This window comes from Portunus trituberculatus, chromosome 20, assembly GCF_017591435.1.
Source record: "Portunus trituberculatus isolate SZX2019 chromosome 20, ASM1759143v1, whole genome shotgun sequence".
In the NCBI taxonomy this organism is placed as follows: Eukaryota; Metazoa; Arthropoda; class Malacostraca; order Decapoda; family Portunidae; genus Portunus; species Portunus trituberculatus.
In genome coordinates, this window is record NC_059274.1 from 10,447,379 (window position 1) to 10,462,378 (window position 15,000).

Consider the following 15,000-nt stretch of genomic DNA (forward strand, 5'->3'; position numbering starts at 1 on the left):
GGAAAAAAGGTAGAAAAGAAAGAAAGAAAATAAGGAAATGAAAATTTTAATGAAAAAATCTATCATGTAATTCTAGAAACATTCATAAAATACAAAAAAAAAAAAAAAAACGCTACATCTCGGTAATGGAGATAATAAGAGACATAGAACGGAGATTTTTTACAATGCTTGACTAACTAGGTTTTGAAATTGATATGTAAACAAGAACAAGAAGATGTATAAACCAAGTATATGGAATTAAGCAGTATCAAGAAAATTGTTATCAATGTAAATATCATCAAGCTATGTACTCAAGTACAATAATGTTAAAGACGTTACTAGACTACTTACAAGTGCATGGTTAGTTACAAAGAGAACAGCCTCTGCCAAAACAAACATGTATCGAGTAAAGTATGAGTTTTCGCAGTATCAAACAATAAAACAGTGAAAATGAAATTTAGAACAGAGGATTTACTTCGCTTTGAAAAAGCAAGAAACCTGGAGGAGGTGATTTGTGGAAAGGGATACATGATGGAGTGAAAAGACGGACAGTCGCAGATCCGATAGAAATAATCAAATCTGAATTCAATTATTCTTCTTCCTCGTTTTTATGGACGTGCACCTCGATTCTACAATGCAATTCTTTCATTACTTTAGACTTGATAACAAAAACAGAATGATTAATGGAAGCCCACTTCATCAAACGGTCCATACAATTATTTACTGGGTGGTTTTGATTGTTACAGTTACATAGTGAAGAAACTGACGCCAACACAGAAAGAATGGAATGTTGCCTACATGATGAAAATAAATAGTTCAAGAATATGGATTTCGTTTTGCGTATCCCATTATGAAACCCTGCCTTCCCTTGCATATACACGCTTTTGCCCGCCAACCTGCTCTAGATTTGACTTTGCATTACCGTCACATACCCACCCGGAACTCCAGACGATCAAGGAAAAGAGAATAAATAAGAAGAAACTCAAGATCCAAGGGTGACGCCAACTCATCGCCAACGTTACTCAAGCTTTTTTTTTTTCTTTTTTTTTTATGTTATGACCTATGGCACCTCTAGGTTTACTTGAAAAGTATGGGAAGCGCTGCTCAGCTTCTACCCATTAGTGGCGCAGGCAATTTCATTTACAGAAGTACCCATATTAGGGCCCATATCATCACCTAAGCGCATCTTTGGTGTAATCACCTAGATCCTGGATATCATGGTCACATGTAGGTAATTCTAAACCACACGACAAATGGCAAAGTATCAAGGTGGTACGTGGTGGGATTCGATCCTAAGCATGGACGTCTGCCCGATCCCACTTACACCACTTCGTCCATATATATTCAACTAATATTGCTTTCATAAAGATATGAATAAAACGAAAATAGTGTTCATAGGACCGTCATAATGCATGAATATAAAAGGGCATTTGCCACCTTTCAAAGTCGTACTCGAAGTAGCCACACCATAGAGTGCAGAGGAGACAGCCGTGAAGCTTTTAGTAAGCGTACCCAATTGTTGGCGATCAATCGTTCTCTGTTAATATGGACACATGATCGTTGGTGTTGCGGATTTGTCATTCTCCCGTATAAATCCCACATTTGGCAATATTTCTGATGGTGGTGGGAATCAGCGCCCATTTCACTCTTACCGGCATCCATCATCGCGACGAAGCTTTTGAAACGTTCAATCTGAAGCAGACCGCCAACATCACAGTCATCGAAAAAGGGGAGAACTGGCCAAGGCCAGCATAAAACAACAAAAAAGGGCCACTTAGCTGCCGGTTTCCTTGGAGGATTGAGAGAGTTAACCAAAAGAAAAGGGGATAAATGTCTTGAAATCTCACTCTTGAATGAAGTCAGGTCATAAGAAGTTAGCAATACAGAATTAGTCAGGTAGTCCCAGAGTTTATCAGAGAAAGGTATGAATGATTGAGAGTACTGGTTAACTCTTGCATTAGGGAGTTGCACAGAGTAGGGTTGGGGAGAAAGTAGAAAGTCTTGTGCAAGGAGTCAGCAGGAGGAGGGAAGACATGGGGTTAAAAAGATCAGGAGAGTAGTTAGCATGTAAATAGCGGTAGAAGATAGCAGGAAATGCATCAATCCGGCGGTAAGAAAGAGGCTAAAAACAGTCAGTCAGAGGAGGGGAGTTATATATATATATATATATATATATATATATATATATATATATATATATATATATATATATATATATATATATATATATATATATATATATATATATATATATATATATATATATATATATATATATATATATATATATATATATATATATATATATATATATATATATATATATATATATATATATATATATATATATATATATATATATATATATATATATATATATATATATACATATACAGGGTGTTCGGAAAGTCACTGCACTTTTCTAATAATTTTAGTATTATTGGCCCTATTTTCTTTATGAACACAATAAACAGCGAGCGCTATTGTTCTGATATTCTTCACGCCTTCATCGGTCAGATGACAAGTGATGATATCAATTACTAATGGTTTCAACAGGATGGTGCTGCTGCCCACACATCTGGCAGATCTATGTATTTATTAAAGGAATTCTTTGGAGACCGCATTATTTCGAAAGACGTGTGGCCCCCACGTTCACCAGATCTGAATCCACCAGACTTTTATCTATGGGGAGCAGCAAAATCTGCAGTGTATCGAGATCGTCCGCACACGCTGGATGACTTGCAAGCAGCAATAACAGCATTCATTCAGTCTATTTCAAACGAGCAACTGATAGCGGTGTTTAGAAACAAAATAAGAAGGGTCCAAGCCTGTATTGATGCTAAAGGGTGTCACTTTCAACATAATTTATAATTGTCATTCATATTTACCTCTTGTATTCTGTATTGAAACATGTAATGAAAGAGAAGGGAACAAAAAAGGAAAAGATGACAATAATAAGACGGAATAAAATTTCTCAGAAATGTGATGAGAATGACAAAAATGGAGTTTGTGATGCTGACTGTAATGGTGGAATGGGGAAGAGCGAATGAAAGTCAAAAAGAAAAAAAAATATGGATGGATGTGATGAGAATAACATATGAACATCTTAGGCCTGCAGAGAAGTTGCAGCTAGCAAGAGATAGAGAGGGGTGGCGTTTCATAATTGCCCAAGTCCAAATGGATGACTCACGCCCAACATTCTTGATTTTTTCCTTACCTATAATCCTTCTGATTATGATGTTACTATTACAATCTCATATCTGTATCTTCGCATATTTCTTCAATCGCTCATTAGGATACCATAAATCAAAGGTGCCTCAGGAATAATTACTGTTTCCATATCAGACACCCATATCAGCGCGCTTAGCTCATAACAATGGTGACAGTGTCTGGCAAGGAAACGTAAATTCCTCGCCATTTTTCTTAATCTAAAGCTCCCAAACCTTGGCTTAACACTGATTGTTCCTGTGCCATAAATGATAAATATGTTGCCAACAAAAGATACTTGAGCCTTACATCACCTGAATCTCATACGCTTTATATCTGACGGGAAAATGACAAATTCTTTCGATAATCAACTCCATTCGAGACTTTTGGCATCTTCATAAAAAACATCTTTCTTCATAATGATGTTTACCATGCCTTCGCTGGCCTAAACCCTCGGAAGGTTTATGGACCTGATAGACCTATTGTTCTCAAAAATTATGCTTCCGTGCTTGCATCTTGCCTGGCCAAAATCTTTCAACTACATATATCGATTTCAACCTTTCCTTCATGCTGAAAGTTTACCTATACATTCAGCCTGTTCCTGAAAAAAGGTGACCGTTCTAATCCCTCAAACTAACCCCCTATAGCTTTAATTTCTTGTTTGTCTAAAGTTTTTCCATCTATCCTCAATAGAAAGATTCGCAAACATCTGTCACTTCGCAATCTACTCTTTGATCGCCAGTATCGCTTCCGTCAACTGTTAATCTTTTAGCTTTCCTTAATGAGTCTTGGTCATCCTCTTTTAGATATTACGGTTAAACTTTTGTTGTTGCCTTAGACATATCAAAAGCTAATGATAGAGTCTGGCACAAAGTTTTAATGTCCAAAATACCCTCCTACTATTTCTATTCTTCTCTCTTCAACTTATGCTAAAATTTCCTCTCTGACCGTTCTATTGCTGCTGTGGTAGACGGGCAAAGCTTTTTCTCCTAAACCTATTAAGAATTATGTTCTTCAGGGTTCTGTCTGACACTCATTCTCTTCCTATAACTCATCAGCGACCTTCTAAAGTCAAAATCAAACTTTTTGTCTTATTCATTCCTACGTTGATGATACCAACCATCATTTTTCCATGTTTTTTCAGAGACGACTAACCTTTCATGAAGTTAACGTATCGCGCAGGGACGCCACAGAACTCCTGATTTCAGACCAGATTTCTGATTGGACAGAAAAATCTTATTAGTGTTCAAAGCATGAAAAACTCAATTCCTACATATATCAACTTGACACAAGCTTCTAGACAAATATCACCTTTTCTTAAATGACACTCAACTACCCCCTTGTTCTACACTGAATGTGCTCGGTCTCTCCTTTACTTATTGTATAATCTAAACTAGGAACTTCACATATACGTATTCTCTTGCTAAAACAATTACTAAGAAGTTGGGCGTTCTGAGGCGTCTCCGCCAATTATTTTCGCCCCACCATCTGCAAACTCTGTACAAAGTCTTCAATCACACTTGTATGAAGAACTCTTCGCATGTATGAGACTCAAACAGATTTAATCGATAGGGTGGAATAAAAAAGTTTTCGTCTTTTCAATTCCCTTCCCCTGATTCACTCTCTTCAGCCTCTTTCTCCCCGCCGAAATATATATATATATATATATATATATATATATATATATATATATATATATATATATATATATATATATATATATATATATATATATATATATATATATATATATATATATATATATATATATATATATATATATATATATATATATATATATATATATATATATATATATATATATATATATATATATATATATATATATATATATATATATATATATATATAAATTGTGAAACATGCCACCACTCTGGGTGATATCGAAAGATTAATTGACTTGAATATGAAAACATTCTCACCTTAAAGTTCACGATGGCCTGACTGGAGAGAGTGCAATACTTTTCCATATAAGGCAATATCCAATAAGTGGAATACTTTTGCTGCTCTTTGGTGGACATGTATAAGCGCGCCATTGTCTAAGAACGAAGGTTAACGGCGAGGCGAAAAGCACGGGTATAAAAGGGAGTCCGCTTCCATTATGCATCAGTCATCCCAGCAGCCTATCTTGGAGTGCCGAGGAAGACGAAAACTGCAGCAATGAAGCTTTTGGTAAGATTATTCAGTTGTCAGTATTCAGTGATATTTACTGCTAATATGAACAGTCCTTGACCGCTGGTGTCACGGCTTTCTCATTCTACCGTGTGACTCCTACAGGTAGCGATATGTCTGATGGCGGCGAGCGTCAGTGCCCAGTATGGTGACTCTGGTGTTGTTCATCCTGATGGAAGGTTGGAGCAGTTCACCCGTGAGCAGGCCGACAACATCGCCGCCATCGGATCAGCTGGCGTTATCATGCACGACGGGAGACACGTTCAGTTTGGCCAAGACATGGCTGCCGCCCACAACAACCTTCCTCGCCAACGCCGTAGCAATCCCCATGTGCTGTCCCACGGTCCATCTGGAGTAATTTTCAAAAATGGCAAAGGGAGGCAGCTGGGCCGTGGCGTAACCATGGTTCTCAGTAGTGACTCCGGAACTATATTCTCCGACGGACGGAACATCCAGCACAGCGCCAAGAAAAGATCAGCCCCCATTGTTGGCGACTCAGCGATCATCACTCCTGGCGGAAAATTAATTCAGTTTCCTCACGGTGTCTCTGTCGTCGTGGCCGGTCCCTCTGCAGCCCAGCTGTCCAACGGCCAGAGCATCCAGTATGAACATTAATCCTCTCATCATCCTCGTCGCTGCTAGGAGGCTGCTGGATGCAACTGACGTGACCGCTTTTTTGAGACATTTGGTGACCTGAGGTCATACATTTTGTTGACTGGACTTAGCTGACGAATTGGGCACTTCCTTTTTCCTTTGATAATCAAGTGATCGTTGTCTTTTACATTGTATATCTTTTAATCTTTCTTTCAATTATGTACAAGGAATACATATGTGCAATCAAAAAATGAAAAATCAGTCTTTTCTTTATGTCGTAAATTGTACCAGATTAAATTGAATGGACGGAAGGAAGTCACTCAGAATATCTAACACACACACACACACACACACACACGCCCGGTAGCTCAGTGGTTAGAGCGCTGGCTTCACAAGCCAGAGGACCAGGATTCGATTCCCCGGCCGGGTGGAGATGTTTCGGTGTGTCTCCTTTCACGTGTAGCCCCTGTTCACCTAGCAGTGAGTAGGTGCGGGATGTAAATCGAGGAGTTGTGACCTTGTTGTCCAAGTTTGTGGTGTGTGCCTGGTCTCAGGCCTACTCGAAGATCGGAAATAATGAGCTCTGAGCTCGTTCCGTAGGATAACGTCTGGCTGTCTCATCAGAGACTGCAGCAGATCAAACAGTGAAACACACACACACACACACACATTATCATAACTATTATTATTTTATTGACCACAGTAGAAACATTTACAAAACAGAATCATAAACTTACTAAACCTGACATATTATAAAATACAATGAGGAATGATGCTCTCATTTCATTACAAAATACCAGAAACATGTTTACAAACTAAAATAACGTCTAAAAAGAACACATGAATACAATAAAACAATAACATAATGCAATGCTCTACGATAAAAAAAATATGAAAAATTAAAATACAATAAGAACATAAGAACATTAGAAAAGAGGGAAGCTGCAAGAGGCCGCCAGGCCTATACGAGGCAGTCCCAATGTGCTTAATAAAACTGTATGAATGGAACCCCGCCCCCATACATGCGAAGACTACATGGGCGGATAAACACCATGTACGTACATACAGAGTTAGCAGTTGGGAGGGTGAGAAAAACTGGCAGATTTTCCTCAGAAGGCCTAACTTTATCAAAATTGTTTTCAGTTTAGATTTCCAGTAAAGGATAGACCGATAATATCAGTGTAGAAAAAAGAGAGGAGGGGCAGTTGAGTGTCATTGAAGAAGAGGGAATAGATGTCTGGAAGGTTGTGTAGAGTTGATAGAGGAATTGAGTTTTTGAGGTATTGAACACTACAATATTTTCTCTGCCCAAAAGAGGAATCTTAGTGAGATCAGACGTCAGACTTTCTGTTGTGTCCCTGCGGGATCTGTTAACTTCCAGAAGGGTTGGTCAATGGTCATCTCCGAAAAAATTGTACAAAGGTGTAGGGTGGTATTACCAGCGTAAGAGTGTATAGGACAAGAAGTTTGGCTTTAGATCATTGATGAATAATAGGAAGAAAGTGGGTGAGAGAAGAAAATCCTGAGGAGCACCACTCTTAATTGATTTAGAAGAACAGTGGCTGTTTACAGCAGTAGGAATAGAACGGTCGGAGAGGAAACGAGATGAAATTGAAATGAGAAGGATAGAAGCCATAGGAGGGTAGTCTAGAGATCAAAGCTTAGTGAGACTATCAAAAGTTTTTCTTATATCTTAAGGCTACTGCAAATATTTTCACCAAAATCTGTAAAAGAGGATGACCAAAACTCAATAAGGAAAGCTAGAAAATCATCATGACGAAAGCCATAGGCCTATATAGTGGATAAGGTGGTTAGCGTGGGATCGGGCAGACGTCCACGCGTAGGTTCGAATCCCACCACGTACAGCCTTTTTTTTTTAAACACTTTGTCATTTGTCGAGTGGTTTAAAGTTACCTACATATCACCATGATACCCAGGTTCTAGGTGGTTACACTCAAGATGAGCTTGGGCGGTAATATGGGCCCTAATATGGGTACCACTATAAATAAAATTGCATGCGCCACTAAAGGTACGTTTTGCATGTAGCGATCGTTGCGATGATCGCCCAGCGATCATCGCGGACCACTAATTACATGATTGTATTCCTATGGGGCTGTTTTGCAAGGAGCGATCATCGCTACAGTCGCGAGCGATCATCGCTGGCTCCAAATAGCCGCGCGGCTAGGGGGTGAATATAATCGCAGTCGCTAGCGATTATTTATGGAGGGTGCGTGTCATCATGGCTCCCAGTTTTTCTCCTGAAGATGATGAAAAACTAGTGGAGGAAATTGCAAAACATCCCTCACTGTGGCAACTTTCACATGCCAAATATAAGGACCAAAGAGTAAAGGACAACATCTGGGCAGAAGTTGCAGAGAAAGTTGGAAAACCAGGTGAGTTTGATGCATACAAAACGTAGCCTACATATTATGGCATCTTAGAATTAAAGATTTTATTTTCTTATTTTATTTGTGTTTTAATCGGTTTTCATGTTATAAGCTATATAATTAGATAACATATGACATAGATTTATATGTTTCAAAGTTTTTTTTATTTACGACTTATGCACACCCTGTATTTTTAGTGAACTGTTGTCACTAGGCTCCTCAAACATTTACTGCGGATACAAAGTCTTATTTTTAACGTGTTATGACTATTTAATAAATAGGTATATAGCTAATTTTTTTTTTAGTCTACAGTAGTTATGACAATGACATATAGTGAGACTGTAATTCTTTTTGTGTAGGTAATTTGAGGTCTCTATTCAGGCTTTATTTTTGTACTGTAAGTATGCATATTTTTCATTCATAACATTGGACCATGTTCCATATAGTAAGTAGAAAATGACTAAATATATAAGCAACATAAATAAATGAATAGGCTTTATTGCATCAAAACTCCTAAGATATCAATCATACCATTTAACAATATTACATAATAATACATAATATAAAAAATATAATACATATTTATATATATACCTAATTTCTGTCGGTCCTATTAACTATGTGATCTTCCCAGGAAACTCTCCCGTCATTACTGAAGTACGCAGCAAATGAATCTCTACGTAACTGCAAATGCTTCATAATCAGCGAACCCACGAGCTCTTGCTATATTCATGAAATTATCTGTAGGTGGCTCTTGTGTAGGGTCTGGGTCGTAGTTTGGGGTACATGATTTTGTACTATAAGCATCCCTCAGCATGTTGTGCAAACAGCAGCAAACAATTACAATATTGTCCACAGTTTCGGGGTTTAAATTGATTGTACCGCACGGCTTCGCATGTATGGTTTCAGCATGTTTGGATGTAACCGGAAAGCATCGTCACCTACAAAAATGTAGGGAAGCACAAGGTCGGAATGCGGCAGCTCGCTTGGGGGTGGAAGAAGTTTGCCACTGTAGAACATCCTCCCCAAAGAAGACCTTTCGAAATTTCCGGGATCACCTTCTTTCCCATAGGATCCAATGTCGACAAACATGAATTTACAGTTCGCGTCGACTACAGCGAGAAGCACTGTCGAGAAATAACCCTTGTAATTGTAACATAGAGAGCTGGATAGTTTGGGACACACAATCCGGACGTGTTTCCTATCTATTGCTCCGCAACAGTTAGGGAAATTCCATTTATTTAGAAATTCTTTTGCCTTTTCTTGTAAGTCCCCTGAAGTCAATGAAGGTAAGAACAATGACACCAGCTTCTTCCTCAGCGCCGCCAACGTTTGTCTTATTATTTGGCTGATTTCACTCACTGATACTCAGAACTGGAACTGCAATGAGTGTAAAGACTCGCCTGTGGCCAGGAACCTGTAAATGAGAGAACAAAAGTTATAGGCAATACTAGACTACCCATGACCCGTTGGGTCGAATATACTTGGAAGGACGGAATTAATGCTGACAAATTCGAATTTAGATTTGAACAAGAGCCTCCTTAATTATGCCTATGTTATTTTTTCAGAATCCAGACGACTGCAAGAAATCAAACAACCAACCAACCAAATCCGAGATCAAAGTTTTATAAGTATATAGATTGATACTAATTTTACTGCTACATTTTACTATCTACAACTAATGTCTATATTATGTCTCTTCCAGTTGATGATTGCAGGAAACGATGGAAGAACATCAAGGACACTTACGAAAGAAAGAAGATTAAGAAAACAGGATCAGCAGCTCCACCAGCTAAGAGGGGAAGACATGGGCACTGGAAGAAAAATTGTTATTTCTTCGATCTGCTGAAGAACATCGAAAGTGAGTGAAGTTCCATTGTCATTACTTCATTAAAGTTCCTCATGACATTGGGGGAGTCCCAGCGAACTTAGGTTAGGTTTGCTAGGTTAGGTTATTTTGTACATGGGCAAGGTTGCTTAATCTGTGTTCTGCTCGCCACTAACCTTCATTTTCTGCTCTTTTGTTTCCTCAGGAGTTTCTCGAAGGTCAATGCAGCAGAAAATGAAGAGGGCATTGATGATCCAGGAGAAGCGGAATCAAGCGAGTTAGATGGCAATACAAGTTCTGCGCAAAACTCAGAAGAGCCACGCCAGAGTCACTCACCATCGACGTCCCCGTTTCCTCAACAAATTTCATCCCAGCAGTCCTCCACTAGTAAACGGGGAGCAACTAGCAACACCTCTAGGAGAACAAACGACCGAGGAAAATTTTTAGCCAGTTTAGAGAAGAGATCAGCTGAGTGCAATAATTTAAAAAGAACTTGCTTTCAGCCGAAGAAAATGTGGATGAAATTGACCTATTTTCCAGAGCATTGCCAAATCAGTGAAAAAGTTACCACCTCACCTACAACACCGTGCAGAGATGGAAACACTGAACACGCCCGGTAAATTGGAGGCGGGAATGCGTCCTTCATTTCACCCTTCTCCATCTCCTACACCAAGTTTAGGTTCAGGCGGTGTTCCCACTGAAAACAATCCTGAGTTTACACCTCCCAGTATACAATGCTCTTACTCTCAACCTGTTCATTGTTTTCCTCAACAGCACGAGCCAACTTCTGGTAATGCTTTCACAAATAATACACTTGATTATAATTCTAGCAACGAGTACCTTACATTACCATGATAGCATTATATATGTACCAACTCCTGGTAATGCTTTCACAAATGATACACTTGATTATAATTCTAGCAACGAGTACCTTACATTACCATATCATTATATATGTAGGCATAGACGGTTTCTGAACTTTGTACTAAATCTTTCAATAAATGTGTTCAATATCACTTGGTAATTACTGATCCTAAATACAATTCAATACCTTTCATTAAAACTCTTCAATTACTCATCCTAAATACAATTCAATACCTTTCATTAAAACTCTTCAATTACTGATCCTAGATACAATTCAATACCTTTCATTAAAACTCTTCAAAGTCAAAATAAATAAGCTGCAAAGAATAGAATTACGTACTTACCTCAATGTGATGGCAAGTTTCTCTTCAGGCGATATTGGGTAAAGTTTTACGCCCCAAGACTTCTTGGACATGTCGTCTTTTATCAATTCAACCAGGAAGTCGAACTGTTCTAAAGAAAGTCGGAAAAACTCTGCAAACTTCTTGGGGTCTTCACGCAGGTGGTTTACAATCAATTTCTTATACATTCCCTCTTCACTCCTCAATTTAAACATTAACATGTGTCTTAGCCCTTTTCCTTCCATACATTTCGAATATTAGTTCTTCGTCTTCAATTTCTGCAGCTAAAAGATATTTAATCAAAAGCCTTCTATTTTTACTCAAAGCCATTTTCACTCACGCCACGTGATGCTCTCTCCTCAATAGTCGCACAAACACTGACGCCATCGCTGCATGCAAAATGGTCTACCAGCGATGATCGCTGCATGCAAAACGTACCTTAATGGGCGGAAGCTGAACAGCGCTTCTCATACACTCTTCAAGTGTGCATACAGGCGCTATAGGCCTTACCGTAAAAAAAAAAAAAAAAAAAAAAGATGGATGCTTGAGAATCTTCCTATTAAGGAAAGTAAGAAAAAAAAAAACATTAGATAAGAAGGAAATTAAAAACTACAGGGCGATAGTTTAGGAATTTAGAACGGTCTTCTTTTTTAAGAACAGGCTGAAGATAGGTAAACTTCCAGCAACAAGAAAAGATAGAAGTCAACAGAGAGAGCTGAAAGAGTTTGGACAGGCAAGGTGAAGCACAGTTTTTGTAAACAATAGGAGGGACTCATCTGATCCATAAGCCTTCCGATGGTTCAGGTTAGCTAGAGCATGCAGAACATAATTGCAAGGAATTTTACTTGAAGGCATGAAATAGTCAGAGGGAGTTGGAGTGGGAGGGATAAGCCCAGAATTATTAGCAAAGGTTTGAGAGGAGAGTTCAGCTTTAGACATGAAATGACAATGGTGCCATCAGGATGAAATAAAGGAGGGAAAGATGAAGATGTAAGATTATTATAATTGTTTTTAGTCAGATGCTAGAAGTCTTGAGGTAAGTTGGATTTCGAATGATTTTGACATTTTCTCTCATTGAAGGAATGTTAAACAGACTTGCTATGATTCAGGGCAGAAATATAATGCGAATGACATTCAGGTGTTGGAAGGCTCAAGTACCTTGTTGTGAGGAACCTCTATCATGTATAGCGCTAGAACAGGGAGTGTTAAACCAACGTTTGGAAAGTTTAGATTGATAGAAAGAGTGAGGAATGTACGCTTCCCTACTAGACATTATCACCTCTGTTAGGTTCAGTACACAGAGATAAGTCTCTGACACGGAAGCAGTACCATTCCAAGGAAAATCAGTATAATTCCTCCTCAGGTCCTCCCAGCTGACAGAAGCGAAACGAAAGAGGCATCTCCGCCATGGGGATCTTCAGGGGAATGGAAGAAATAAGACAAGATACATCGCAAGTGAAATGCCATGTGCTCTCTGTCCAGCTACAGTCATTGAGGTGCTCGTGGAAAAAGTGTATATATATATATATATATATATATATATATATATATATATATATATATATATATATATATATATATATATATATATATATTGTTATGGTTACGTCTGCTCACCGGGGAGTATGACGCTCTACAGGGTCCCCAACACTATATTTCACAGCAGCCGCAACACTCAGGTTCTTTCTGCTGAAAGTGGGCAAGCTCATACCAGACACCTTTACTTATAGCGAGAAGGTCTTTAAAGACGGATTGTTAAGGAATGATAAATGAACATCACATTAAAACTCGCATATTTGGTTTTGTGAAGAAAATCAGTTATGTCTATTGATTAAAAGTTTATCATACTCAAAAGAAAAGATGAAAACTTCCAATAACACGTGATGTTCATTTATCATTCCTTAACAATCCGTATGGAATCTTTAAAGACCTTCTCGCTATAAGTAAAGGTGTTATAAACGCAGAATGGAGTAGAGTGGGGAGGGATGAAGTAAATATGCTTAAGAAGCACTGCCTTGCAACATCTTTTACTAAACGCCTTAAGTCATCCCTTTACTCTTGTTTTCTCCAACGGAAGAATCAAAGAGAAACCATAATTCTAGGGGTCACTATTCTTTAAATTTTAGCGGTAATGCTCATAATAATAAGGTGAAAAAATAATCAATAAATAAAAAGGAATATATGATAAAAAGTAAAGCACATCAAAGCAATTCGAAACTCACTCTAATCTTGCAATTAGAAGAAAAAAGTCCTGAAGTTGGAGTGATGCAATATTCGAAATGTTTATGTATATTTTCCTTCTCAATCAAGCGTTAAAAATCCAAAATGCTTTGTTTGGAGCACTTTAAATGCAGTTGGCAACAAGGTTCCACCGAACTCGTGTAGTGCAGAAGAAACAACTCAGATTTTCCTTTTGAAATCTGCATTTCTAGTATTAATGGATTCCGTCTCTTACTTGTAAATCTCCCTTCCATATCCTAAAATATACCTACTAAACTTGCCAAACTTATATCACTGATAAATGACCAACCATTGAGATTCCCTCTATTCCGCTTTTCTCTTTATTACAATTTGAAGGCAATATCAACACACTTCACACCTCTTCATCTAAATTAACCTACTCACTTTTTTCTGGTGTAATTTTGTTTGTATAGAACATTCTTGTTGTTTCTGCTACTCTTTTTTTTCCCGTTGTCTTATGTTATGTCACTCTGCATCACACTCATAAGAGAACAAATGTTGCCCAAATGCATGTGTGCAACCTGTAAAAAAAGGAAAAAAATAACAGTAGTATCGAATTAACTAAAATAAACTACGGTTGTTTTAGATAATTTTTTCATTGATATATCAATTTTCCTGACATGAGAAAAATAGAGAAAAAAGGCAGCCGTGGAGGAGACAAATAAAAAAATAGATATTTGGGCGGGGCTGAAGGAGCGGGACTTGTGCTACACTTTGAACTGGAAACACATAAGCTGTCCAGTTTTTATTTATTTATTTATTTATTTATTTTCTGGTGGGGGAGGGGTAGACGAAAAACAAGTTACCTGTCAACAACCGTCACAAAGAGAGTAAAAATGTAATGCATGACTGAGCCCGGTTCGTGTGTGTGTGTGTGTGTGTGTGTGTGTGTGTGTGTGTGTGTGTGTGCGCGCGTTTGTTTGTGGTGGTGTCGGGGAGATGGGTAATAAGTATCAAAACATTATCTGCCCCCATCACCTACACACACAAAAAGGAAACCTCACAAATAAAAAGTAAAAAAAAAAAGTTGAAAGATTTCTCTAAAGCCAGAATATAAAACACACACACACACACACACACACACACACACACACACACACACACACACACACACACACACACACACACACGGGAGAAAAAAAGGCAGAGAGTGAGGACAACCACGGCGCCCACACCAACACTATTCTTTCTGGAGGAGCGAAGCGTGATCCAACTCATGTGTGATGGACTCATAAGGGAGAGGTGTTTGTGGACCTCTCTCTCTCTCTCTCTCTCTCTCTCTCTCTCTCTCTCTCTCTCTCTCTCTCTCTCTTTAACTTGACACACGAATAAACCACTTGGGGACTTCTTCCACTCCCACCGCTGA

At 38.3% G+C, this 15,000-nt stretch overlaps 2 protein-coding genes across 2 annotated transcripts in view; both read left to right on the forward strand.

The window, feature by feature from the left end:
- LOC123506757 (cuticle protein CP1246-like) overlaps nt 1–6,231 on the forward strand; it is a 16,795-nt gene extending 10,564 nt beyond the window's left edge. The window contains exon 3 of the mRNA XM_045259061.1: nt 6,025–6,231. The gene's annotated coding sequence lies outside the window, so the exon portion shown is untranslated. The remainder of the gene's footprint in view (nt 1–6,024) is intronic.
- Nucleotides 5,282–6,231, forward strand: LOC123506758 (cuticle protein CP1246-like). The gene is made up of 2 exons (XM_045259063.1): nt 5,282–5,379; nt 5,485–6,231. Exons 1-2 carry the CDS (start codon nt 5,368–5,370, stop codon nt 5,992–5,994), a joined length of 522 nt encoding a protein of 173 aa, XP_045114998.1. The 5' UTR covers nt 5,282–5,367; the 3' UTR covers nt 5,995–6,231.
- Nucleotides 6,232–15,000: the final 8,769 nt, after the last annotated feature.